Source organism: Athalia rosae, chromosome 3, assembly GCF_917208135.1.
Source record: "Athalia rosae chromosome 3, iyAthRosa1.1, whole genome shotgun sequence".
Lineage (NCBI taxonomy): Eukaryota > Metazoa > Arthropoda > Insecta > Hymenoptera > Athaliidae > Athalia > Athalia rosae.
This window is the reverse complement of record NC_064028.1, coordinates 22,801,289-22,827,801: the sequence shown is the minus strand read 5'-3', so window position 1 is coordinate 22,827,801 and position 26,513 is coordinate 22,801,289. Positions and strand designations below refer to the sequence as shown.

Genomic DNA, 26,513 nt, shown 5'->3' with positions numbered 1-26,513 from the left:
AAATCAATTCCCAGTCTCATGTGGATGTTCCACACATGATAGCCCGGGGGATGCGAACTCTTTATATTTTTTTACCACATAGAAAAAGTTGATGGAAAATAAATTAGAAAATGGGTGCAGGTACCGCACAACGTCTAGCATGTGTACAACGTAACGGAGTAGTGGTTCTGGCGTTTTAATGGGCAAAAAGTTAACTCACAGGAACATTGGCCACCCGCGTATCGCTGTAGTTGACATTATACTCGCGTATAGGTATAAGAACTGGGTTACGCGAAGGTTCCAGTTCCTTTTCTTCACACGCGACTACAAGCGACGTCAATTTTCTTTTTGTACGATTCTTTTCCCCGTACCTTTCATCGATCAGTTAACGACACGAATTCAAGGGCGTTAACTTTGACGGCAAAAACGATTTTATTATACATGTACGTTGCGCGCTGTCAAAACTGGTTCTTTTCGGGGCGGTTTTATATCGCTTTTCCTCTATATCGACTCGCTCAAGATTTACCCATCGCGGAACAACTGTATACAATAATATCAGGCGTATCCTACCTGTCCAAATATTTGTTGAGATATGCTCAACGAATTTCCAAGTTCGATTACCCCTCGATATTTACGGAGTGGTTTTTATCGATCTGAAATTTCATACCATCGTGGAAAGCAAATTACACACGAATTTTTCGCAACCAGAAATTCATGACGCACAAGATTTGCATAAGATTCGTTCCTGTAGTCTATAGGTAATAAGGTAGTTTTGCAATCCATCAAGTTATAATTATATACATGTATGAAAATAATGTTTTCACAGATCGTGTACTAATTAATTGCAAAATTGGTCCGATTATCTGAAAAATCCGAGTGAATTTTTTTTTCAAGCCTTTCATCTCTTGAGCAAACAGCTTTGTACTTGCATTACAAGTTGTTGTAGTGCGAGTTACGCAATTCGGTGGAATGTGGTAGCTGATTACGAGATAAATTTGCGCATCTGTATCGCACTTCCGCAATATACGTATTTAACTACCTACCGAAAGCTCCCACGCGAATATTACGTAATTGGTATCAAATTACAGATTACTTTACATTGTAAAAACAATCTCAGCTTGTATAATACAAGATAGATATACCGGACCGACGGAAATTCATTTTTCTACACACGCAATTACGTATAGCCCCCGACGAAACGCTGTTTTGTTTTCACTTTAAAAATCTCGGGCTTAAAATTACTGTGAGAAACCATTATAATATGTTGTATATGAGCCCGGAACGGTGTATGAATTCTAGATTTTTTTTTTTTTTTGCTTTATGCAAAAATGGGCGGACGTTTAAAAGGATATAAAGTGAAAAAAAGGAACGACATAATGTGGTTACCGTGATAAAACCTATTGAATTAAAAAAAAAATTTTTCTCATTCGTCCTCCCATATATGTAGACGTACAGATTATTTTCGTACTGACAGGTGAATACACGCATCGATCCCCTTGGGCGAATAGCGCGCCTTTTTTTTTTTTCTTCATTTTTTGTGTGCACGATACTTTCTTCTATGCAAATGAATTTGCAGATTGTCACTCGTGCTATCTCTTCGGTCATGGTTTTATTTTATATATAACTTCACGTTTTCTGCTGAACGTGCCAGAGGTTCTTTCGCTTTTTTAAGTTCTTTTTTACATTTCATTCAACCATAAAACGGGATGTACCGTAGGCTATTTTGACGTCCCGACTACCTAAATTATTTTTTTTTTACTATTTCTTTATTATTTTATTTATATTTTATTTTTTTCATTTCCCCATCGGTATACGGCAATGGATGTGCAATATCTTTTGACGACTAGCTCCTTTGTTTTTAATATTGAGAAAGATAAAGAAAAGTAGGCAAGTCCTTAGAACGTCTGAAGGCAATAAAATATGGAATTTCGTGAGATTAAAATATCAACCGTTCTTATGTAAAAGACAAAAGATTTTGGCGGATTTTTCTTTTTTTTTTTTTTGTGAAACGATGCCATAAAATTTTTTGCAAAAAAATAATTTCAGTAAAATTACATTTCTTTCCATTTGTTTGATTTCTGCAGACGATTGCCCAAATTGCGTTGATGAACACAGCGGCAGCATAGCTGCAGCTTCCAGATGGACGATGCCACTGCTAAAGTTGGGCGAAAAGAGATATTACTTGGGCATCTTTTTTAAGGTAAGACAATCCTTTTTTTTTTCCAATCATTATTCCTCTTCACGACGCTGTCGGGAATTATCTGGTAAATGAGAAAATCTTCCAGCGCGCCCCGATCGCTGCGAAACTCTCGAACCTCGGGATAATTAGTCGCCTATCCCGTTGCGTGGCTGGCTCACCTTATTTCCTGTTCGGTAGTTTATCTATTTTTTTTCTCCACATAAATGAGCTTGCATAACAAGAATTTTCGAAGCATCCTGAATCTATAAATTGGTTGAAAGTCACGAATAGCTCGGCTACAGTTTCTTCATGGGATACAATGCGTCGCTTTCTCATAATTTTTTATTCGCTGTCCGTTTCATTCGACACAAAAAAAAAAGAAAATCAGGGAGACAAAACCAATCATCGAACTGGAGAGTTACCAAATGTTCGGAGTAACTTCGAAAAACAAAAAAAGAAGAGATAAAAAATTATCGCAATCAATTTCCAGCTCCGTAAAAACGATCATCGCAATGCGCGTTATTATTAGCGATTAGTATCGGTGAGTTTTAATGTCAGACGATGTAAAATAATTGTCAGTCTAACGGTACAAATCGTGGACATATGTATATTGGTTGTTTCAACGAATAAGATATTCAATTATTCTAATCGTAAGAAATTATGCTGTTGAATAATTGCTAGACAATTTTCTGATCGCTCGTAGTACACACGTCGATGTTGGTTGTAAAAAACTCGCGAAGAAAAAGAAAGAAAAAATTGCTCAACACGGAGATAATCATTTCATTCTCTTACTTCGCCTTCTCACTCCGACTGTCACGTCGTGTAAAAATATTACCTATAACAATTTATACAGTTTATAAAAAAAAAAAGAGAAAAAAAAAACCAGACGGTTTAACGGTGCTTATACTTGACCCTGCAAAAATGCATGGTATTCTCAACTTGCTACATTATAATGATAGTTGTGCAGTGAACGTAATTGAGACATCTCTAATTGCGTAACATCTATAATGGGTGTATATTACTTTTGAACGATTATCACCTTTATTAACGCTTTTTATCGCTCATGATTGATCGTGGTAAGATCTTCGGCGAGTGTGGATACATCCTCGTGATTTCTATCATAGAATTCCCTGAATTAAGAAATCCGCGAAACGATCGACCTTATAGATTCAAATACAAGTGGCACGAGAAGGAATATGAGGTAATTTTTATACCACGTTTTAGGGTCGGAATTTATTAGATACTGATAAGTGAAGAGAAAGATACAGCTGATGACTATTTTTCTAATATTGAGGTCAAAGTTGAATTACCGTGGAGGTTTTTTCCCACTTGGTATCTTCCGTGTCTGGGTGAAATACTCTCAGAGAAAGATTTAACCATCTTAACAGATTGACTTGACACTAATCACGGAAGTAAATGGTGGGAAAGAAAACAAGACGCTAATTTCAGACTTCCTTGAATCAGGATATACATAGCAATTCTGATTTTCTCGAACTTACTTAACCCGCCACTTTGACCCGCGATCTACAATTAGTCGAGCGCGATCTAACTTACAAATCGTTCGGTTCGTATTTATAAATCGTTCGAATTGTCGATGAACTACAAACCTAATTCTCGGCAAAAGTAATCCAGTTTAAGTTTCCTATTTCAAGAGGTAATCAGCAAAGTAGAAAACCAATTCCAACGTGATAATTTATCTTTTTTTTTTTTTTTTTTTATCGAAATTTTATTCCACAGGCTAACTGGTACAGAGCATCGCAGTACTGTCGATATCACGGTATGCATCTCGCCAGCATCGCTTCTCAGGAAGAGAATGATCGACTAGAAAAACACATAAAGGACTTCGGTCTCGGACACGAACACTTTTGGACTTCGGGCACCGACCAGGCCGAAGAAGGAACATTTTTCTGGATGGCTAATGGCCGACCTGTTACGTTCGAAAATTGGAATGTCGGAGAACCAAATAACTTCCGGTATAACATCCTCGTATTTTTTTTTTCTAATATTCTATATACATACAGTCTCGGAGTATACCGGAATCAGTTTCAGTTGTAACCCATGAAATTACTTTTCCTTCACTTTGAGCTTATTATTTGTCGAATATGATCTATGCGCGTAGCTCTAATTTATGAAAAAACTTCCTTGATCGTCATTTTTCGTTTGCCGGATGTTCTATTTCATATTTTTCTATATTTTTTCACTATTCTAACACAGGTACGAAAATGGTGAAGAGGAACATTGTCTGGAGCTCTGGAACAGGGACGGCAAGGGTCTTAAATGGAACGACAGCCCTTGCAGCTTCGAAACGTTTTTCGTCTGTGAAGTGCTGTGAATTTAAGGACTTGGACTAGGAAGTATTTCAATCTACCTGACGACTTTGCCAACATTTCAACCGCTTCAAATAATAATTAGTCAGACCAAAACCGATAGATTTTTTTTCATAATTCCTATCTCAATCTAGTGAAATTACAATGAATTTATGAAGAGAGTAACGTTCAACAATATTGGGTTTGAAAATACATAAAGACAATACGTTGCTAGGGAAACTGGTTTCCGAAGATAGCTATAAACTTATTTTTCACTATTCTTCGGTTGGTTTTGGCAGAGCAACAAATGTGACTGATTGTTATACAATCTTTGAAATCTTGGTGACACGTCAGAATGAAAGAAAAAAAATAATAAATCCATATCAAATACCAAACAGAAACTGCTGCGTATATAGAACAAAATAAGATTGTTCAAATCGTGTGTAAGGGCAGCTTTTGTTCACGAAAATTTGACAAAAAACTATGCAGTGAGAATTAACGTATCAGCATTTTTAGAATACCACAATTAAGAATATTTTGTGCAACAAAAAAAAAAAAAACAATTCAAAAATGTAAACACGAAAAGAATATAAAAGTAAATTATTCTAAGGCCAAAACAAAATTGATTAGGATTTAAGGGTATGTGTAGGAAAAATACCACTGAAATACCTAATTCTTTTTTTTTAATTACTTTTTATACATATTCATTATATTTACCGTTTGTTTGACAACCCATGAACGTGCAATGTGATAAACTTTATATCAAATTTCGAACACTCGAAGCTGTCTGGACACAGACCTTAGTCACTTATAATAAACAGCTTCCTGTTACAGTCAAGTACTAGTGTGAATGCAATTGTGTACATGGCATTATTTAGTTTTATTAGATTTATTGTAATTTTTTTTCTACGACATAAGTGTACGTTTATCGCTTGAGCTTTTGAAGCAAATGGAGAAAAGTGATGAATTTAAGTGCAGTAAATCATATAGATTATTGTAGTATATTAAAACCAATCAATCAAACTTTGTGGATGTATAAAATGTTCATATGTTCAGGGAAAAGTAAAAGGTGATTAATCGAACCGGATGAATTTTATGAGGTACCTATAATTTTCTTTTCTCAATTTTCATTCTCCATGAAGTACATCATGAATTTCTGAAAGTTTTCGGATGTTAGCTAAGTTTCTGAACAGCAGAGAACAAGTGAATATTCTTTGATAGAATTCCTAAATTTTCTTTTGCTCAAAGTTAGCTTACTTTTCTGTATGTGGATTTTAAATTCAAACTTACGTGAACTCTAAGGATCTATGTATTAACGTATACCACTTTTACGTACATCAATCACCGATTTACATTTTCACGTGTGTCCACAAATACAAGAATAAAAATCAAATTTATTGCCGAGTATGGCGGGAAAACTTGATACGGTCTTTATTTTTCATATCACCGAATGAAAAACCTGGCGCAAGATTTATGCGATACCAAATTATTCATTAATTGGGAGAATGACCAGCGAACGGAACAGATAGTTAGGGTATTGGTAAGTCAAGATGGCCGACTCTGGTTATACAGCATAACCCACGGAGTATATTTTCACAGGTGGTGTTCAAGGAATGGGTATCCCTCCTAGAGAAGCTATGAAATAAATATTTACGGCAATATCCAAGGCAACGATATGGGTCACGTAACGATAGACACCCTAGGGTGTGCTGTGCCGGCGACTGAGATATGCAGGAAGTCCGTCCAGTGGACTTAGGCATTAAGTATTTAGGGCAAATAGGCCCCCGTGGCTTTCATAGGTAGTCAGAAACTTGACTTGGGTAACCTTATACCTCGTGGTTCCCTAAGGTATCATTACCACCTCGAAAACTTCGACGAAACTTACTCCGAAGATCTTAAATCTAGAACCGGTGGCCAAATAAACTTCTCAAACTTATTTGATGGCGGACATTTAATCTTTAGTTTTCAACTTATCAACCATTTTACGTGATACACATTTCAGTAGTTCACAGACCTGAGTTGCGATGCTCCCACAGTATCTTACTATTACCTTTAAGACGTGATCTGATTCCACTGTAATAATGATCTTCGGCTGTCAAGGGAATTCGGATAACAACCCACGCGGTCTAATTGAATGACAGAATTAAATTAACCATACAATCATAGAATCATGTTAGTTCGCACAATGAATTACTAGCATGATTCAGAAATCTGACTGTTCGTAAAAATGAATTTTCTTTAATGGATCAAGTAGCCCCTCATCTGAGGGAGGAGCAAGTCATCCCTCCATCTGAATTTCGAGACTTCTCTTTGGTGCATCTAGGAACGTGAATGTTGTATACATCGAGTGAATAATCACATATAGATGAAACATACTATTTCTTTATTACTCTTGGAAATATTAGGTAGCATATTTTATAGTCGATTAAAATAGGAATATTGTCAATGATATTATTAAGCACTGACTGTTATTGGAAGAAATGACGTCACAATAGTAGATTTACAATGTGCATCATAATTTGTTCAGATCTGTTTTACTGCCTTGACTTGTTAATAAAAATTTTTTACCATCCAAATATTGATTGTTCGAATAATTTTTACTCTACCCCTGCACGAATACATCATCGAAATTTATCATTAGAAATACTGAGAACTCTCCATCAAACTAGGAATGAATAGACATGATTGAAGGCATGCACATGATGAGGCACATGGGATCTCGGACCACCTCCTCGGGTTTCCTGTTCTCCTGATACAAATACCTACTTTTCGGCAAACTTTCAATTTCCAGGGCCGATATTCTAGAGATCTGCATTATCTCTTCCGCTTTGCATGAAGGCATGATTGAATGATTGAATGCATAAGCAGGCGTATGCTTAGTCTTGCATGCAATCAGTTGCTCTCTCTATGATACTAGGCATGAATACACATGATTGAAGGCATGCACATGATGAGGCACATGGGATCTCGGACCACCTCCTCGGGTTTCCTGTTCTCCTGATACAAATACCTACTTTTCGGCAAACTTTCAATTTTCAGGGCCGATATTCTAGAGATCTGCATTATCTCTTCCGCTTTGCATGAAGGCGTGATTGAATGATTGAATGCATAAGCAGGCGTATGCTTAGTCTTGCATGCAATCAGTTGCTCTCTCTATGATACTAGGCATGAATACACATGATTGAAGGCATGCACATGATGAGGCACAGGGGATCTCGGACCACCTCCTCGGGTTTCCTGTTCTCCTGATACAAATACCTACTTTTCGGCAAACTTTCAATTTCCAGGGCCGGTATTCTAGAGATCTACATTATCTCTTCCGCTTTGCATGAAGGCGTGATTGAATGATTGAATGCATAAGCAGGCGTATGCTTAGTCTTGCATGCAATCAGTTGCTCTCTCTATGATACTAGGCATGAATACACATGATTGAAGGCATGCACATGATGAGGCACAGGGGATCTCGGACCACCTCCTCGGGTTTCCTGTTCTCCTGATACAAATACCTACTTTTCGGCAAACTTTCAATTTCCAGGGCCGGTATTCTAGAGATCTACATTATCTCTTCCGCTTTGCATGAAGGCGTGATTGAATGATTGAATGCATAAGCAGGCGTATGCTTAGTCTTGCATGCAATCAGTTGCTCTCTCTATGATACTAGGCATGAATACACATGATTGAAGGCATGCACATGATGAGGCACAGGGGATCTCGGACCACCTCCTCGGGTTTCCTGTTCTCCTGATACAAATACCTACTTTTCGGCAAACTTTCAATTTCCAGGGCCGGTATTCTAGAGATCTACATTATCTCTTCCGCTTTGCATGAAGGCGTGATTGAATGATTGAATGCATAAGCAGGCGTATGCTTAGTCTTGCATGCAATCAGTTGCTCTCTCTATGATACTAGGCATGAATATACATGATTGAAGGCATGCACATGATGAGGCACATGGGATCTCGGACCACCTCCTCGGGTTTCCTGTTCTCCTGATACCAAATCCAATTTTTGTCCAAAATTGGTAATCAGGGCAGGTATCTTAGAGGCTCTACTCTACCCGATGTTGTAATATGTGTGATGATGTGTTACTGATAGAGGATGTTTATGAGTCGTGGGTGCATAGGTGTAATAAATGTTATTCAAACAATTACTTTTAAAAATGCGCTTTTTTATTGATCAATTAGCGATATGAGATGAATGTCAACAAATTTTCACTTACATCATTCATTTATTCAGACAAAAAAATATTATCTTACAATTTCGTAAACAGACTTTCTCATCCTAATCACCATCGGAATATTATTGTCATTATTTCAAAAAGTAGGTACTAGACTTATTGTTAGAGCTTTATAATATATATAACAGACTTAATTATAATTTTTATACTAAAATAATGAGCAATCCCGTGGACGCACCATCAAGTCTTGTGTCTTTTGGATGTGTAGCGGAGTTGCTTTGTGTGTTGCCAAATCCTCTTCTGAAACAAGACAAAAGAATTGAAAATCTTGTAGGACGATTTTCGTAAAAATGGAGTTGATTGGTTATTACCTAACTGACCTATGTTGATGCGTTTATCCTCCGAGAGCATCTGACTTCCTGTTACTCTCATAAAGTTAAATATTTACAAGGAAGTGCTGCAATGTTGAAGTAACGTAATTTTTTATCGATAAAAAAGTGCTATTTTTTGCGTCCTCAAAGAAAAGGAAAGTGAAAAATTGTCGAAGGTCCACGAGTTTACTCTTCAATCTACTCGAGGAATGAATTGGAATAAAACAATTGCATGATTTATATGAACGACGTATCAGCGGGTTTTGAATTTTTAATTTCGTTTCAGGCCATGGCTCTGATCAATCTGCTCATTTGGCTCGTGCAATTTCCTATTTTATCGTTTTGATCAGAAACAGTAATAGAATCCTATCAATAATTAATTTAATGCTCCGCTAAATATACCGTCGCGTAATTCGATCATCGGGTATATAATAATCATACGTATAATAGCTCCTCCAACGTTGCGGAGTAGATACAAATATTTGTATCGCATTTGGACAATTTCATTGATGAGATTTCGATAGCACGTAACACATAATGTCTTTTATCAAAGAAATGAAAACTACTAACTAATGATTCAATTCTGTTTATTCCCCACCTGTTCGCTTATATTATTTTGGAAACGATTTACAATTCACAGAATAATTTTGGAATACATTCAATAATGTAGGGAAATTTAAACTCAATCTTCGTAAGCACCGGTGCGCGATGGTCACTCACGAATCCAATTTGTATTAAATCAATACTCCAACGCTCGTCCTAATATTACGGTACAATTTCGCGATGGATTAAACAACAATACTTATTTGGAATAACAATAATTAAAATTAAAAAATACAATTCTACCGGGTGAAGAGTTTCATCTCAACTTGGCGAAGCCGGTAATCACTGAAACAATCGTGGAAATGTAACAAAAAATTTTCAATTAAAAAGTGAGAAAATATTTCTTCATCTTGTCCATCGAGTTTTCATTTATGTTCCTCGATCTTTTGCGGAAGTTGTTTTCTCCAAAAGAAGGATTGACTTTTCGCGACGACTGAGAAAGTTTCAAATCCTCTAATCTCACGATTTGGATTTCGATTCTACAGTTTATTGGTTCGGAAAAGTTTTGATTTTACGACAAGTATAAGCGCGGCTCGATCCATTCCAAGTAATCAACATAATCCCCTAACTTAGAACATGCGACTGTATAGAACTGTTTCCCCAATAAAATAAAAGACGCAGTGACAAAATACCGTTAGTAATGAAATAAAAAAGATAAGAATATCGGACGAATTGATGACTTCCAGATCCGAACGATGCATGTTATATCGAGCTTTTACGATTATTTCAGGAACTACAAGTCTTATGGGACTTTTTATCCCTTCTCATAGCCGACCGTCTTCATCTGCATTTCCCTGATTTTTACAACCGTTTTGCTAGGTAATAAAAAATCAATAAAAATCCAGAAATACACTTACCCTGTACCTTTTCATCCGCACAATCCTGTGAAGAAAGACTGAAATTTCGAAGAGCGTGTATCATTTTTATCTGTATTCTATTAAGCATCGGTCAGTGTCAGCGTCCATGGGAAGTGTTCGTCGAAGACTGGATCAATAACTTGATAATTCGTTACTCGATATTTTCGGAATACTCAACAACACCTCATCGAAATATCAAATGACTCGATAGAGCACAGTTGGTGGAAATAGAGTGAATCGTGGAGTACAGTTTGGTTGCTTTTATTCTCATCTATCACGTAAATAATGTCTCGGTCATTTTATCATTTGAGTTAATTGAAAGTCGTTATTTTATAAAACAACAATTTTTTATTTGGAACAACGTACAGTCACATGCCATGGGTAGTTTTAAGCCTATTATTTGTATACGCCGAAAAAATATGCAATATTTTCCAATATTTTAGTCCGAAGAAGAGAAATTTTCAATAATACATTCGAATCAGTTTGAAATAATTTTTCCTCTCGCTGAATTTTCTCTTCGTTTCTCATTCTGACTTACCACGAACATGACTTATAATATTGACTTAAGTTTTTTCGGAGCATACATATGCGGTTTCATTTTATTTTAATTCCATAGATTTTAACGTTTCTTCCGATCGTTTATGAATGTTTAATGTAAATCGTAGTCGATGATTATTCGTTAGATAAGATTAGATAGATTAGAATATAGTTTAAAGGTTCTTCGGATGTGGATAGGTGATTATCTAGTTCAGGCATACATACAATATCTTCACGCTAAGTAATGGGCTATGTACAATAATACACGAGTATACATACACGATACATTATGGTAGGTGGTACACATACTCAATATTTCTAATCATAACGTCACAGCAACATTTTGGTGGGCACATAATTCTCACCTACTGACTATCAATATATATATATATATATATTCATAGATATACATATATGTCTATCTATACATAAGGTATAATACATACGCTACGCTAGGGTTCTACAAATTACTTGGATTGCTAAGAACTAGGTATAGATTTCTAAGGAGCTTTGACTCTTATTTATCACCCGTTCAAATTCAGAGGAAATGAGCACTGCACAGGTGGAATACAATGGCTGATGAAAAATCGCGAGTTTATCAAAAGATTTTTTCGATTTGGAAGAAACAAGAATAAATAATCTATAGAATATACGTATGGTATCACGGTTTCAGCAGGATTTGAAACAGTGGAAAAAAAATCAAGATCATTGAAAAAACTTGAAGTAAAGACTGCGAACTTCGTTGTCATTTTTCGTGAGTGTAATGCTATAATAGTTGAATACAAAATTCTAGATTATGTATGAATGTTGAAGACTTTTATTTGTCCCAAATAAACGTGTATGGTGATTTGAAAGAGTCTTGGCTACGATAAGGATTTGGACAGAGTAAGGGCTCGAAGACAAGGTAGGTAGTCACAAGATTTAGAGTTATAACATTAAGTTTTAGAAGTAGGAATAACTATGGAGATAATACAAAACGTAAAGCACAAAAAGCAACGCTAAAAGCTCCGCAGACTCAAAATCAACAAGTTCAACCAAAATTTTCTATTTTTCTTTCTCTCTCCTTTTTTTATGCATCATTGGCAATGTTCGAATCAGTCATTTTGTGCATTTGATTAAAGGAAGTTTTTTGATCTTATTTCATGTATCTCGAGTTAATTTGATCATCAGCTGATCGCTGCGAATCGTTGAATAAATTTCATTCGAGAATAATTTTCCTCTCCCCCTTTGCCCCGACATCAGAAGCAGCTGCGGAGGTACCATGCACATTGTATATCTATAAGAATACCTAATAGAACAAAATTGATCAAAGCACGCACAATGATGTAAATATATTCTCATCTAAACTCTACGAACATATCAATTTTCACTACACTCTAATTGTTAATCTCTTCCGGATCAAACTCGTTTTTGTTGACCCGAAAAAAAGGAATAAAATAAAATATTGCAGCTGAGGTAGCACACTCACGTAATTTAGGTACATAGAACAATTTTCTTATATTCAACAACAACAAAAAAATATATATATACGTATATATAGCTCAGAACTCATATATCCATATAGATATTTTATATTATCATATTTTATATAGTCGCTATCATAGATTTTGTAGGTATATTTCTTTTTTTGGTTTTTTCAATTCTCTCATTTATTGGCTCTTCAGTTTCATTTTGATTGAACATTATCTCACCCCGAAGCGTGCGGTATACTTGGCCTGCTGTCGGTAAGCTGTTGAAAGCTCACTCGGTGCAAGCACAGTGAACGTGATTTTGCCGACCGCCCAAGTCAGATCTGCATTCGATAAGATCATCATTTCCAAGGAAACTTAAAACCCAGCCGCCAGCAAACATTCTAAATATTGTGGCTCTGATCAGATTTTTTATTTCAATTTATTTTTAATTAAACAGTCAATTTGAGGCTCAAGTCCGGAGACAATTTTTTCCAATCAATAATACCAGTTCATTCGAAATTCAGTATTACAAAATACAATTGATTATTTCCAAAATGGATTTTGACCAAAAGGCCCAGATTTTTTATCAAGGATCTAGAACTGGGAAAAATTGATTTGGGGGCAATTTTCAAAGTGAGCATACAACCAAACGACAAGAATATACATCTCTCAAATGCAAAGATGAAAAGGAAAAACTCATTTTCCAAGAAAGAGTAATACACATTTTTATCGATTGAAAACCCTTTTTGTGAAATCCTGACTAGTCACAGGTTTATAGTACATTTTGAGAGTAAAAATTTTGTTCCATTGACTGTTAAAATTTGAGCATTGTCTCAGAGTCGAGCTACAAATCGAATCGAGATGTTACTCACATGATCGTAGTTGCATCAAATTTTTCTCGTATATTATTATTCAGATATTATCTCTCAACAGAAGAAAAAAATATCATCGATAATTAGATGCGCCCGATGATTTAGGTGAAGCTGACAGGGTCTGATACGTCTTGGAACTAAGTCTTTTTCAAGGGTTTATGCATATTTGATGAGAATTATCGATCAACATCGAGTGCATAATGTTGATCGAAACTCAATTTCCAAAAATCGATTTTCACGACCCATTGCAAATAAAATAGAAAATATGAAATGCGCCCAGTGGCGGAAGTAGACATCATAATATAAGCTCAAAAATACGCAATATTCATGTATGTAGTGAAGGTAAATTTGAGTTAACAAGTTAACACTATTATCTTTAACAACAACAGTAACAACGTTTCCTTCGATAACAGCATATTTAAAATCTCATTTTCATTCGGTTTGGCTATACTACACATATTAGGATTTCTTATCATTCTTCTCCTCTATCTCCTACATCTCTTACCGTCTTGTCTTTTTTCATGAATTATTCTAACAATTGTACAAGAGTTTGTCGCTTTCCACCTCCCCCTTCTTCCTATTATTTCTATTCCTGAAAAAACCGGAAAAACTTTTGCACTTCGAGATCGATCGATGAAATATGTACAATAGTTTCCGCCTTCATTTTTGCAACATACCATCATTGTCAAAATTTTGAGAAACAGTAATTCTCAGGGATTTTCATTACATCCATATCAACTATGACGCTGAAAGAACATCTTTGTCAAAAAAATCCACACATCTTTTGAATATTACTTCAAAGGTTCTCGGGACAAATTTTAAAATAGAATCAATAAATTCATGATGAAAACTGAACAGCGAGCCCTTGCCAGAGAGTTTACATGTTCCATCAGGTGGAAACCGATTCAGATAAATACATCACACGAATTAATTTCAGATACAACGTATATGAGAATTGCAGAGAATTTTGAGTTTCAATCACTGGTACAAACCTATGAAAATTTTGGTTTGTTGAGCATGTTACGTCCTTGAAAGTAAATTTTAGAATATTTCACAGTTTACTCTTAAACCTAAATAAATATATGTATAATATATACACATATATTATACATATATAATATGTATATGTATTTTATAGTTACATTCTGTGACGTATATTTAAATTTAATATTTATTTAGTATGATACACATCAATTTTATTTCATAATGTTTAGTAGTATGATTTTTCATTATTTGTAATTCTCATTTTTTTGTTTTTTTTTCTCTTTTGAATTTCTTGTCACATGAATAACTAATTTTTGATCAATTTCGTTAGATTTGTTTCATTTGTTCTGTCTGTAGATTAAATTGCTTACAAATATAATGTATTTAACTATTTATGTTTCACAAATCGTTCGTCATCAATACTAAATATTGCATTGCCGGTGCCTAACTATGTAGTAAAATTTTTTGTTATTTTTTCATTTTTTTAATTATGTTTTTTTCTCTTCATTGCTGTTATATTATTATATATTATGGTAATTCCAATGACGAACTGAAATTGGAATTTCATACTCGTTGCGGGTATTCAAATATATTACGGTGTATATATATATATGTAAACGATATTATCTTCCATTTTATGGGCACACATTGTGTGATTCGGAGGACCAATAAAAATACCAGAAATTGCCGTTAACTCTCCAACTATTGATGTCACCATTATGCGACGATCTGTTTTCCGGAGAATTAATTAGCCTCTTACTCCATATTCGGATCTGGATTTTATTGACACTCCGTCGTCCCGACATATTTTTTTTCTTTTTCTCCAATATACACAAAAAAGTTATGAGGCGGAGGGTTATCTTTGGCGAGCCCACATTTAACGATCCGTTTTCATCAACGTCGAGATCATTATTGTTTTAAATTTTTATTGTACGTAATCGCGAGTATTTTATCTTTTAACTTGAAAAATTCGAGCTTTTAGTTCATTTTTAAATTCATAAGATAACCCAACTTCTCTGTTAACTTTAGATAAAAGCACAAATAACGAATTAATATCTTATCCAATATGGTCGTCTTTATGTACAAGTGTTGTCGATGGATTTGAAATTTTCTTGTTTTTTTTTTTTTTTTGTTTTGTGTTTTAACATCACAGAACTGTTTCCATTTCTGCTATTTCAGTCCTCGCTGTTCTGTCTTCGGAAATCCTGGATTGCGACAATTCACTATTACTTTCAATCGAATTTGATCTATTCTAGAAAAATGAGGTTCGAGGGCCCTAACTTTAGCGCAATTTTATATCATTTCCAAACAGCCAATTTCAATTGAATGAAAAAAAATGAAATGAAACTACCCCAACGTTAGGACCCCATGAAAGTAAATTCGTTATATGGAATAGCAAAAACATTACCTATAAATTTCCGTCGGAAAAAATCTCTCTGCATATTCCGTACTCGCTACGTGATTCCTTGTCATATCTCTCGGCCGCGCTACTTCCACGGCGTCAACGAATCTGGTTGAAGAAAAAAAATTAAAATTAAAATTGAAACACAAAAAAAAAAAAGAGCAAATCAATTGTACTCTTGGAAATCGATATCATCGGAATGCCGCTGCCTGACATGATTGAAATCTTGACGAGTATGGGTGGGTATATAAATATATACCTATAATGTACACACACACATTCATGCACTTGTATCTGACCATTTTTACGATTTATTAATTTTTCCATTTTTTCGTTTTCTGCCAGACGGAGTTGATGAAAATTTTAATTTTCATAAATTTTTTTGCATGCATGCGTGATTTGATGAAGAATGAAAAAAAAATTGTCCACGACATTACAATTGGCATTTGAGTTATACAGCTTTCATATGTGCGCTCAAAGTTAAGATATACATGTAGGGGAAGGCGGGGCAAGACGGAGTACTTGAAGAAAGCTCAATCTTTGTGAAACTTGATTCTTTCATTTTTACTTTCAGTAAAAATGAAAGATTTTCAGTCATAAAAAATATTAAATCCAGAATGATGTTTGGAGCCCTTTTTGATCACCTTTAAAAAAAAAAAATTACAAAATTTTTGGGGTATCCCATTTTGCCCTACCTCCCCTGCATGAAAAAAAAAATTTATTCTTGAAACAAATAAGTCAATAGAATGATTTCAACGTACATACATATTTATGTATATGTATTCCCTTGACGTTTCATAATTACGTCTGGATTCATTAATCATGCCATGCGATTCAATTTCAATATTTATAATAAATATTCCTAGCCTAAAAGCTAAGCAGCTATACTAACACGTTACTACGGACACTAAGCGTTATCGAAGATCATTCAATCACGCTCGAATTATACGAATTAGATTCAAAAGTAGAAGAGATCCGAATCAAAGCGTAATTTTAATCTTTACGTTGAATAACCCAACGTTTGTTTGAAGTAATGTAATCATTGAGTCGTAAATTTGAGCGCGATATTTCTAATCGAGAAGTACGTTGCAGGGAAGAATTCCTTGATATCCCAATGTGATTGACTGTATTTTTCAACTCCATGAGCATATTATGACGATGATAAATTTTGCCGTGTGGAAAGAGGGCCTATCGTTTCATGCAGTTATTATGAAATTCTCCGAAATTTCAGCAAAGTTATATCAAAAATGCCAGAAATTTCGAATTATTCTGAGCCAACCATCCCAATGAGAAGGTAACGATATTTTCAATTCTGAAACGTTGACATTGTGGGTGAAAAAGTTTGCGAAGTAAAAGTTCATTTCAGTTACAGCATGGGTCACTCGAAGTCATAAGCCCATTCATAAGCCCCAGACCGAAGCGAAATGGCCCTTTCGGCTCAGTTTTACTACACCTTTGTGCGATAGCCTCAGGATTCGAGCTATTGTTAAAGTTCTTCAACCACAGAGTTACATTTGGATAAAAAAAAAATAAAAATAAAAACGAACAATGTGTCGTACAGTGTTATGGCGTACAGGAAATTGACCATAAAACGGACGAACGGATAATGTGAATCGGCAAGTGCGTTTCGACTTCCATTTCGCGCTAATTTTTTTTGCTTACAATTAGATAGGCCCACTTTCGAACAATTTCTTGACCATTAAACGATGGAATGATTTTTGTTTTTTGAGTTCTTCCCTGAATTTTCGTTCTCCCTCGTCGATTTTTTTCTACGGTGGCAACTTACGAATCGAAGTACGGGGGTAGTGGGTGGGGGGCTTCCACCGCAAATGGAGGGTGGGGGTGGGAGTCGTCCGTTCTCGGAAGGCATCCTCTCCACCAGCCAAGTTTTCCCGCTTTCCTCCTTAAAGAACCCGATGACGATCTGTTACCTACTCTACGGCCTCACACAACCAGCTACTAGTAGACCCACCACCGTACCCTTGTCTCCTCATATTGCCGTTTGCCATTAAAATTCGATCCATTTTAAATGCCTCCTCTGATTTCCATGTCTTTCTTTTAATCTTACTTTCTTTTGATACTTTTCTCCAAAAATTGTGCAGATGAAAAATATTTACATGTTCTTACGAAGCCGTTCAAAATGCACGATGTGATCGCCGCGGTATCGATTCAGTCTTCTATTTTCAAGCGATGGTAATGTGGGCGCAAAAAAAATTCATCACACGTGTAATCAGATTGATGATTTTTTTTTTCAAAATTTCTTTCAGAATTATACAACGTTCTAATTTCAGGCGGTCATATTCAGACGAGGATAATTTGAACATCATAGTAATTTAGACTGCTGGAAATGTTCTAAGGTATGTATAATATATATATATTTTTTTTACATTGCTCAAATTACCAAGCTCAGCTGTTTTACTCTAAGTTACTGTGTTCATATGTTGTGATAGTTTTTGGTGATGTGTGGTCACTATAACTGTTTGAGTTTAATCAAGGGTGTAAGTGCTTTTGGATCATTAATTACGTTCAATTTGATACACGAATCGTGCAGCGATTTTAATGGCTCGGTAAAATCCGAGGAAAATCGACTGACGTTGCAGCTGTTAGTATTTGGCCGAACTCGTATTCCCTTACACCCTTCATGGCAGTGTTGCATTTGAAGTGTTTTCTTTTTTGCAAATAACCAATTATTACGTAAGCCAATTCATTAGACAGTATATAAAGGAAAATGAATAACGAAAAGAATAAATGGAGGATAGAAGAAGAAAAAGTGTGATACATAATATATCAATATATCAGTGGGTGGTTGCATGCTGTGCGAACAAGACTCAATTTTAAATGTGATCGAAAGAAGGTTCAATCTTGAGGCCGTTGCTCACTGAGGGTCGATAAACAATACACTATACCAATACGCGTTTGCTCGAATTCTGGCCTTTGGGGGAAAAATAAATGAACACAAATACAGTAAGCGACGACCTTAAGTGTAATTAGAGGATGTGATATTATAATAAATACAAAAAACTGTCTATCTGGCATCATGCGAATTTTTTTCATCTCACTGTTCGTAATTTTCTATTTTGTTAATTGAAAAAAAAAAATCAAACAGAACGTCCCTGATTCAACCGAACGTTCGAGTAAACCGACGGAAAATCGTACCCGTTTATCTCGCAAATGAATTATACCCACTTGCGATGAAAAAAATATTTGTATCGGTAATCTAAAACTTAAAAAGATCGGAAAATATAATCTATTCGATATTGATGAAGTTTTTCCTCTCGCTGTGATCGGAATGATTGGAGACGGTGCTTACGAAAAATTTGGGGAAAATATGAATGAAAACTTTCAGTAACGTACTTGGCTTGCGAGGGCTTGATTCCATGAGCTTCGAGATCCTTTTCCAACTGCCTTATCCGGATTCTTGCCATATCCAATTCGTGCTTCACTTTCCAAAGATGAGTGTCGCAAATTGGATCGCGACAACGATGATGCCTCAGAATATCCTGAGCCTCGTAAACCGCGCCCCGGAACGTCAAGGACTTTCCCATGCTCTGGAATTTTCAGAACGGATAAATGAAGAAAAAAATAAAAAAAAATGAAAAGCGAAGAAAGTTTTTGCTTAGAGTCGCACGAACGAAGTGAAGATGGAGGGCTTGGGGTAGGTCGGAGTAAAATTTTCGAAATTTCTGAGCCGTAAAAATCATTCGACTCGACGTTAGATGGAGCGCCTCGCATTCTGGCGAAAGACGTTCTTTGAATTAACTTACCAGACTGACGAGAGCGCAGCATCCCCCTCTGTCACTTTTAGCCAAATGGTGTCTGACATATTTAAAATACAGGTGCTCCAAGAGCAGCAATACCGCTGCTAATAAAATTCCGCACATCAGGAGAAGAAAAGCACTTAAAAATTGTTCCAAGGCCAGAGGATCGCTGCTCTTCTGAACTTCCTTTCCAGGCTTACATGTTCCAGTCATCCAATATCTTCTCAACCTTTCCAAGTCACCTATGGAAAAACCGGAACCATGCTCACGTTTGCTAACCGTTTTCTCTTTGTTACACTATTCACATTGCATATATTATTCTAACGATGAAATTATTCGTGAACGTGAACTCTGAGGATGTCGCATTACCGTTTTCTCTGAAGTCTAATAGCCGTTTGTTGAACATCTGGACGTATTTTGAATTCCTGGAGAAGGCTAATCCATAACCAGTCATAGCGTACCACGAACCTACGGTAAGGAGTCTGCAGTCCTCGTCCTGTGCAACGAGATAGTCCAATACCGTCCCGTCGTAGATGAAAGCATCCATGTCTCTAAGAACGAGTTTGAAATTACGTTTCGTTATCACCGAAACTAGCACAGTCTATGAACATCACGCCCTCGGAGGAATGGTATCATAGGACGTTACCATGCTAATTCGCAGTTTACGTTCTTCCAGAAAATGAAAAGCGGAATTTTAGCGGGCTATCACGTTTTCTTCGCGCGCTCGGGTTATACCGTCAGCGAAATGAAAGTTGCTCGGGGTGAGCGAAACGAATAACAAAAATTAAGAAATAACACAATCATCGTTATACATGAGAATAAATCGGATCGCTTGAACGCGATTCAACAAACGAGTTATAACCACAATCAATATCGGCCATGGGGACTCTCTTGCCCAGTTTTACGGTGAAATATCTATCTGACCACAGCTTGAAATTAGTTAGCCGGCCCGAGGCTTATAAAGTTTAATTAGATATTGACTGCTTTTCCGATACTCTGTTTTAATGCCAACGGTAAAATCCACGCAGGCTTTAAAGTTAGCGCAACTTCTAAAAGCGGGATTTCGTTTGAGAATGCGATAACTGAACTTGGTGAATGCAATTTTTAAATATATCTCAAGCTTTCAGGTGGAATCTCGCATTCCAAATCTGGGTATCAGTCTAGACATAATTCCCTCATTACAAACCGTTTTCTGAAGGGAGGGGAATTTTCGCTGGTTTTAATGTATCAGATGTGTCGAATTATCATTCGTACTTTACAGTATATTCAGATTCGAAGCCGCCGCCATGTCGTAATTATTCATAGCGAATCAGTTTCGCGATATATGAAGAAAAAATTCCTAAAATTTTGGTTCGAAAAACGAAATGCCAAACATCGAGTGTGAAAATAATCATCGATTGAATCAAACGTAACGAAACTTACCCGCTGATGACGGACTCTATGCCTTCCGACACGGTTGTTTTATTGAAAGTCCTCATATAGGCGTGCATTTCCCTGAAGTATTTGGCGATGGTACTGTCGGTGTGGCTCCAAGGTATTGTACCAAACTTGAACATTGGCTTGTGGGAAAACGGTTTAGCCAAACGATGATCGTCGACACCGCTGAACTCGTGAAACTCTTCTCTCGTGATCATGAAAGCTGCCAAGTTGGCGGTGTATATGGCGAGAAACACGACAGCGAACATGGCCCAAACATTGGTCATAAACCTTTGGAAAATAAAGAAAAAAAAAAAAAAACTCTTCATCGGAGGAGAAATGGGAAATCGCGGCCATGTTAAATGGCCGCGATACTTTTGTCCGGTAGTGAAATTGAAAAACTTCCATTCGCCACGTGTGTACAGATGGAGGCAAAAAAAAAAAGAAAGAAATAACAGACAAAAACTGTTCGCAAAACGAACCGCTTTTCATTCACGCCCAGGGCGACGAACAGATGAAAAAAGCTCTTTCAATGCAAACATCTTTTGTTTCTATGCGTTACATTCACAGCTTGGTACCGTGAATTACCGGGTTGCATCGCACGACGACTTACCTGGCGGTAAATCCTCTGGGCGAATCGACGTGGACTGCAGCTTGAAAAAGTACAGCCCAAACCAACCAGTAAGTCCGAAATAACGAGAAGCGATGATTCGGCGACGGATTCAACTGTGACACGGACAACTGAAACAAAACCGTTGCGAGTCGTTGAAATTGTTCAGTTTTTTTTTTTTTTTTTTTTCTTCGGAAATCGATGTCTTATCGCTGCTATTGCCGAACATCGTTAAGACAAACAATTTCGTTCCCTCTCTAACGGAAACCATTTTTCCTGACACGTCTCGTATCACCTCGTGTGTAAGACTATTAAAATATTCAAAGACTCTTAAAGTGAACAGCGAAAACCGTGCGTACAATAAAACATTACCTAACTCACATGAAAACTTTTAAAACCACCTTTGATCCGTCGTTAAAATATGTACAACTGGTTGGACAGCAAAAATAATCGAACACCCAAGTCTTTCGCTAGTGTACTATAGATATAGTGTCACTCGATCGTGAACTTACTTTTACAATAAAATCACATAACAGTGCAAAATATATGAAAGTCACAAAGTGTATGATATACGATCAAATAATCAACCCATGCCAGATCTTGGATGCAAGGGAACCGGGGCGAGACGTTGACGAGTGACGATCAGGAATCGGAAGTCACGTCAGAACTCGTGAATTGTAAGGTAGGTTTTTTTTTCAAGTATATTCGTAGGTGAGGAAATGTTATCTATACGGAGAAAAGTCCAATGAATGCTATTCGTCCGTGGCCAATTAGCGAATTTCGCGAAACTTCAAAAGTCAAATATTTGTCTCAGCTTGTACCGCTGATTTGCCAGGAGTTATAGCAAACGTTGCCGTAGACACTTTTCACCGGCTACACTACATTTATTAGGTGGAAATATTTTCTAATGTCGAAAGTATGAAGGGGTGGTTTATCGTATCAAGTGGTACGAACGTACGAAAGAAGGAAGTCAATTTTCATGTGGCACATAGCCCGACGGAAGAGGAAAGATGTAGCGAGAAACGATATATATAGAGTGGAGAAAATCAGATAGAGCGAAAGACGGACAGAAAGAATGATAATACTGATTGGTGAAAGACGGTGGTAGGTGAAGAATAGTGAAGCGATGAGAAAATTTAATAAGAAGCAAAATGAAAGGTACCAGTTTTTGCGGAGCGCTGGAAGGGTTTACCTTCATATCAAAACCAGAGGGTGAAAGCCATTCGAATAAAAATATCATCAATGTTGCGGCATGAATGGCAACCAAGCCCACCAGCATCCAGGAAGCAGTGTCGAATGGTTCTGAAACAATTACAAAAAGGAAAGAAAAATAAAACCAAAAAAATGAACGATGGAAATGAATGATTCGATAAGAAATCGCATCGCTCTCTCTTCTCACAATTCGATGCTACTCCCGACTTCGCGTCATTGTTCGCAAACTGAATTATTCTTGGAGTCACCTGATCCCGGATAATTACACAAACAAACATAGTAGGGTAAACATTAGGTATATTGATCAGTCAGTCGTTGGGAGATAATTGATACAAGTCTAATCCAATGAAATAGTTTTCGATGGGCATATGGCTTCGGTAGGATGAGATCGATCGACTCTGGCATTGTAATTGAAAAAGTGAGACTCACGATTAGGATTATATGAACGGTTGATTTTTATTAGTTTTTTATTGTGCCGGCTGACATCTATGCCCACAGAAATATCCTCAGGGCATGATTTGACGTGCAAACACTTCGGGGATCGGGGATCGTCAAGAGTTGAATTATATGGCGGTAAAATCTGATCGAAATAGTTCAATGCGGACGATCCGTTGAAACAATAGTGAGAAACCGGGAATTCCAGCGGTCTCTGTGCTCCGTATCGAATGAAATTTTAAAACTTACCTAAAAATGCCGTCGGCGATATGATCCCAGTTCTTTTGGCTACCACAATTGCGATACCAGTTTCCATGTACGGTACTGTAAAATCAACGACAGCCTCCCGCTCCGAGTTTATCATTAGAGACGTCATCACCATGTCGGTCTTTCTGTTCACCAGATCAGCAATTAGTCCGTTCCATTTACCATTCTACGAATAACGAATGAGTAGGTGAAACACTGAATGCGTCTCTTTCGCAATGTGTAGAGCATCGATGAGATCCCCGATAAGGCAATTGTCGCAATTTGTGCAATCTTTTACTGCAGAAATGATCTTTTTATTTTGGGCATGTATTGGATTTTTTTTTTTTCAGCAATTTTTACGCGGCGACTGAGTATTTGGTGGGATTTCAATCGATAATAACATCTCTTTTCGATAAATTTACCTCCAGAGTACCCCATCTTCCATCTTCTACCCTGACGAGTTCGTAGATAAAACCCAGTTCTTCGGAAAATTTTTCAAGTAAATCGATGCAGAAGCCACTGCAGCATTGGAAAAAGCTTTCGTTTCTATGAGCCTCCATAAGATCGATACTGTAACAAATGATATGGATTCCATCTCAAAAAACGATCGTCAAAAACAAGACAGACTTATTCAAGACATGAAAAACAAAAGTCCGATTCTGTTTACGCTACAAGTTTGAATACGCTTTCGACGAGTTCACTGATGATGAGATGTCCGACTAGATGTAGCTTAATTAAGTTCCGTTAATTATATACTTTCATCAGAGATCTACACTGCGAAATTTGTAAGCCAACCTGAATTGGTCGATGCAACTAATTCCGGATAGTGGGACAAAAAGTTTTCCATCTCATTCGAGTTCGAGGTACTTTTGACCCGAGTTGGAGCGATTCATGTTTTTCTTTTTTCATCTAATCATTTGATTCTGATGTTCTGGACGGTGTTGTGAAGTTCCAACCACCTCAGAAGTTCTATAACTTTTTAACGATGATGTGGAAACATTCTTCAATTTCAATAGTGAACTCGTTTGCTGTTGTTTCAATTTTTTTTTTTTTTGAGTCTGGACAGTAAAACGAAGCAATTTCTTGTTTACAAAGCAATAGTGCAACTAGATCAGTTGAAACTAATACCGGTAAAGTATGGCATTATTCGAATGGTTCTAATTAGGATTACGGATCCCAATTAAACTTCTGGAGTAGAGATACGCTGTAATTAACCTCGCTATGAGGATAAAATCCGATGACAATTTGAGATTAAAACCTGAATAATATTAATTCGAATTCTAACGAGTGCTCTCAACTCTGATCCGGAGGGTGGGAAATGTTGGAACTCGCATGTTCGTCAGATTTATTTCTCATACCCGGAATTTGTATTATTTTGTTGATTTTTGTTGGTAGTATAACGAGCGAAATGAAATTTAATATTTCGTGAAGAAACACTTTGAATACCGAAATGGTAATTGAAAAACCGCAAAAAAAAAAAGAGGAAAACCACGATATTGCAATTATGAATAACGGCGTAGCGTTGTGCGACGTTTCGAGAGAAAGGAAATATTTTTTTATTGAAACCAAAATGAGATACCAAGGACGTAAAGTATTCTTTATTAGACAATTCGAAGGTTACAATATAAACTCCCTCGCTCGGCACGAGAATCCGAAAATAAGGCTTTCGCTCAAATGGCTTTGTGCTCACAGTTCTATTGTGCTCGACGCTCGTCTGTCTCGAATTTTTGTATTCGTTTCTTCTCTATTCTTCGACTCTGGTCGGCGGTTACGGTACATGGTTTAATTAAACTCTCGCCAATTCGTTGATGGAGCTTTATCAAATTCTCGGCCCCCACCCCCCCTCCCTTTTTCATCACCTTTCTAATCCTACATAGCGCAACGCAAGGGCCCACTTCGCACTTCGCACTTCGCACGAGTTCGGTTGAATACAAGGGATACTGAAAAACTGCGTTATTCCAAGCGCATTGAAGAATTCTTGAAAATATATCTTTCAAGTAATTTAAGCGGCGATGAAAAAAAAAAGAATTAGAAAAAAACATGGTCGTTGGATGAGGTCGAACTTATATTTCCCAAAGACATCGGTAAAAGGTCCCTTCACCCCTCCCTGATTTCCATTCGTTCGCAACCTTATGTTCTTTGATGTATGTTCCTTTTGAAAAATGTACGGGGTGAACGCACAGCTAGAATAGTTTGTGTAATTTTGTAAGGTCTACAGAATCTAGTAGTTCCAAGATTGACGCTTCAGGACACGACTCGGTGAAATCAGAGGAGACATCCGGACGTTGACAGCAACTGCGCTAATTAAAGTTCTTAGTCACAGAGTTATATAGTTTTAAGTCAACTTGTTTCAAGCCCGGCTGGGACAGGGTATTAAACTACACAGTGGCTCGAGTAACAGCAAATTTAAAAGATGAAGACTGTCCCTTGTAATCGTGAAAAAATAGACCCGAAAGTGTAACGGAAATTCATCGGACATAGAAGATTTGAGAATGCGCTTTTTATCCAGACAAAATCCGGACTGTTAATCATTTGATTTCTTTTAAGACGTTCACTAAAATCGAGATCATAAAACTGATGAAAATGAAGCGATCGTGCTGTGAACTCAAAGCAGGTACAGCAACCATTGATTACTGTGAGCTTCAGATAAACTACTAAGATTATTAATGATCCCTTTCTCGTTCCTCTACCACAAATGACAAAAGTTTTACGCTTCGGTAAACAGATTTATGTATTTGCTTCAATATAACGATTCTCGAAAAGCTCGCTCTACGAATTCCGATTGTCAAGAACAGTGGGACGTTTGTTTAACGTTATCTCGGCTTAATTTTATTTGAAAATTCGTGATTACCGCGTTCACTGTGAACGTTGATCTAAAACATATAAAATTAAATTTTCTTTTTTTCGAGTTGCCGGTTTTATTCTCCACAGAGATTTTGGAATAATCTGAAAATCCGATTTGAATTATTCAAACGTGAACACACATTCCCGTACAGAAGCAAATTCCTTGACAACCGAAAATCCAATCATCCCGAAGAGTTTTTTTCCCCCGCGTATATCTTTCGCGTATACCCAGAACACTTTCCCCACGACTTCGATATTCGTGCGATATTTCATT

At 36.7% G+C, this 26,513-nt stretch overlaps 2 protein-coding genes across 14 annotated transcripts in view; one reads left to right on the top strand and one right to left on the bottom strand.

Annotated features, from left to right (window-relative positions):
• Window positions 1-5,887, top strand: part of LOC105683840 — a 72,421-nt gene extending 66,534 nt beyond the window's left edge. For all 5 annotated transcript variants that reach the window (XM_048653012.1, XM_048653010.1, XM_048653009.1 and 2 more), the window contains 3 exons: window positions 2,064-2,179; window positions 3,896-4,131; window positions 4,373-5,887. In XM_048653012.1, the coding sequence (XP_048508969.1) occupies window positions 2,064-2,179; window positions 3,896-4,131; window positions 4,373-4,490 (470 nt within the window). In that variant the 3' untranslated portion in view covers window positions 4,491-5,887. The remainder of the gene's footprint in view (window positions 1-2,063; window positions 2,180-3,895; window positions 4,132-4,372) is intronic.
• Window positions 5,888-15,448: 9,561 nt separating this feature from the next.
• Window positions 15,449-26,513, bottom strand: part of LOC105683833 (glutamate receptor ionotropic, NMDA 2B) — a 91,439-nt gene continuing 80,374 nt past the window's right edge. For 2 of the 9 annotated variants that reach the window (XM_048651757.1, XM_048651762.1), the window contains 11 exons: window positions 23,818-23,965; window positions 23,399-23,582; window positions 22,665-22,804; window positions 21,506-21,633; window positions 20,899-21,183; window positions 19,846-20,027; window positions 19,483-19,718; window positions 19,073-19,266; window positions 17,505-17,621; window positions 15,725-15,826; window positions 15,449-15,521 (listed from right to left, as the gene is read on the bottom strand). In XM_048651757.1, coding sequence (XP_048507714.1) covers window positions 15,464-15,521; window positions 15,725-15,826; window positions 17,505-17,621; window positions 19,073-19,266; window positions 19,483-19,718; window positions 19,846-20,027; window positions 20,899-21,183; window positions 21,506-21,633; window positions 22,665-22,804; window positions 23,399-23,582; window positions 23,818-23,965 — 1,774 coding nt within the window. In that variant the 3' untranslated portion in view covers window positions 15,449-15,463. Of the gene's footprint in view, window positions 15,540-15,724; window positions 15,827-17,504; window positions 17,622-19,072; window positions 19,267-19,482; window positions 19,719-19,845; window positions 20,028-20,898; window positions 21,184-21,505; window positions 21,634-22,664; window positions 22,805-23,398; window positions 23,583-23,817; window positions 23,966-26,513 lie in introns of all 9 variants that reach the window. The other 7 variants (XM_048651755.1, XM_048651761.1, XM_048651759.1 and 4 more) reach the window with 5 other exon arrangements.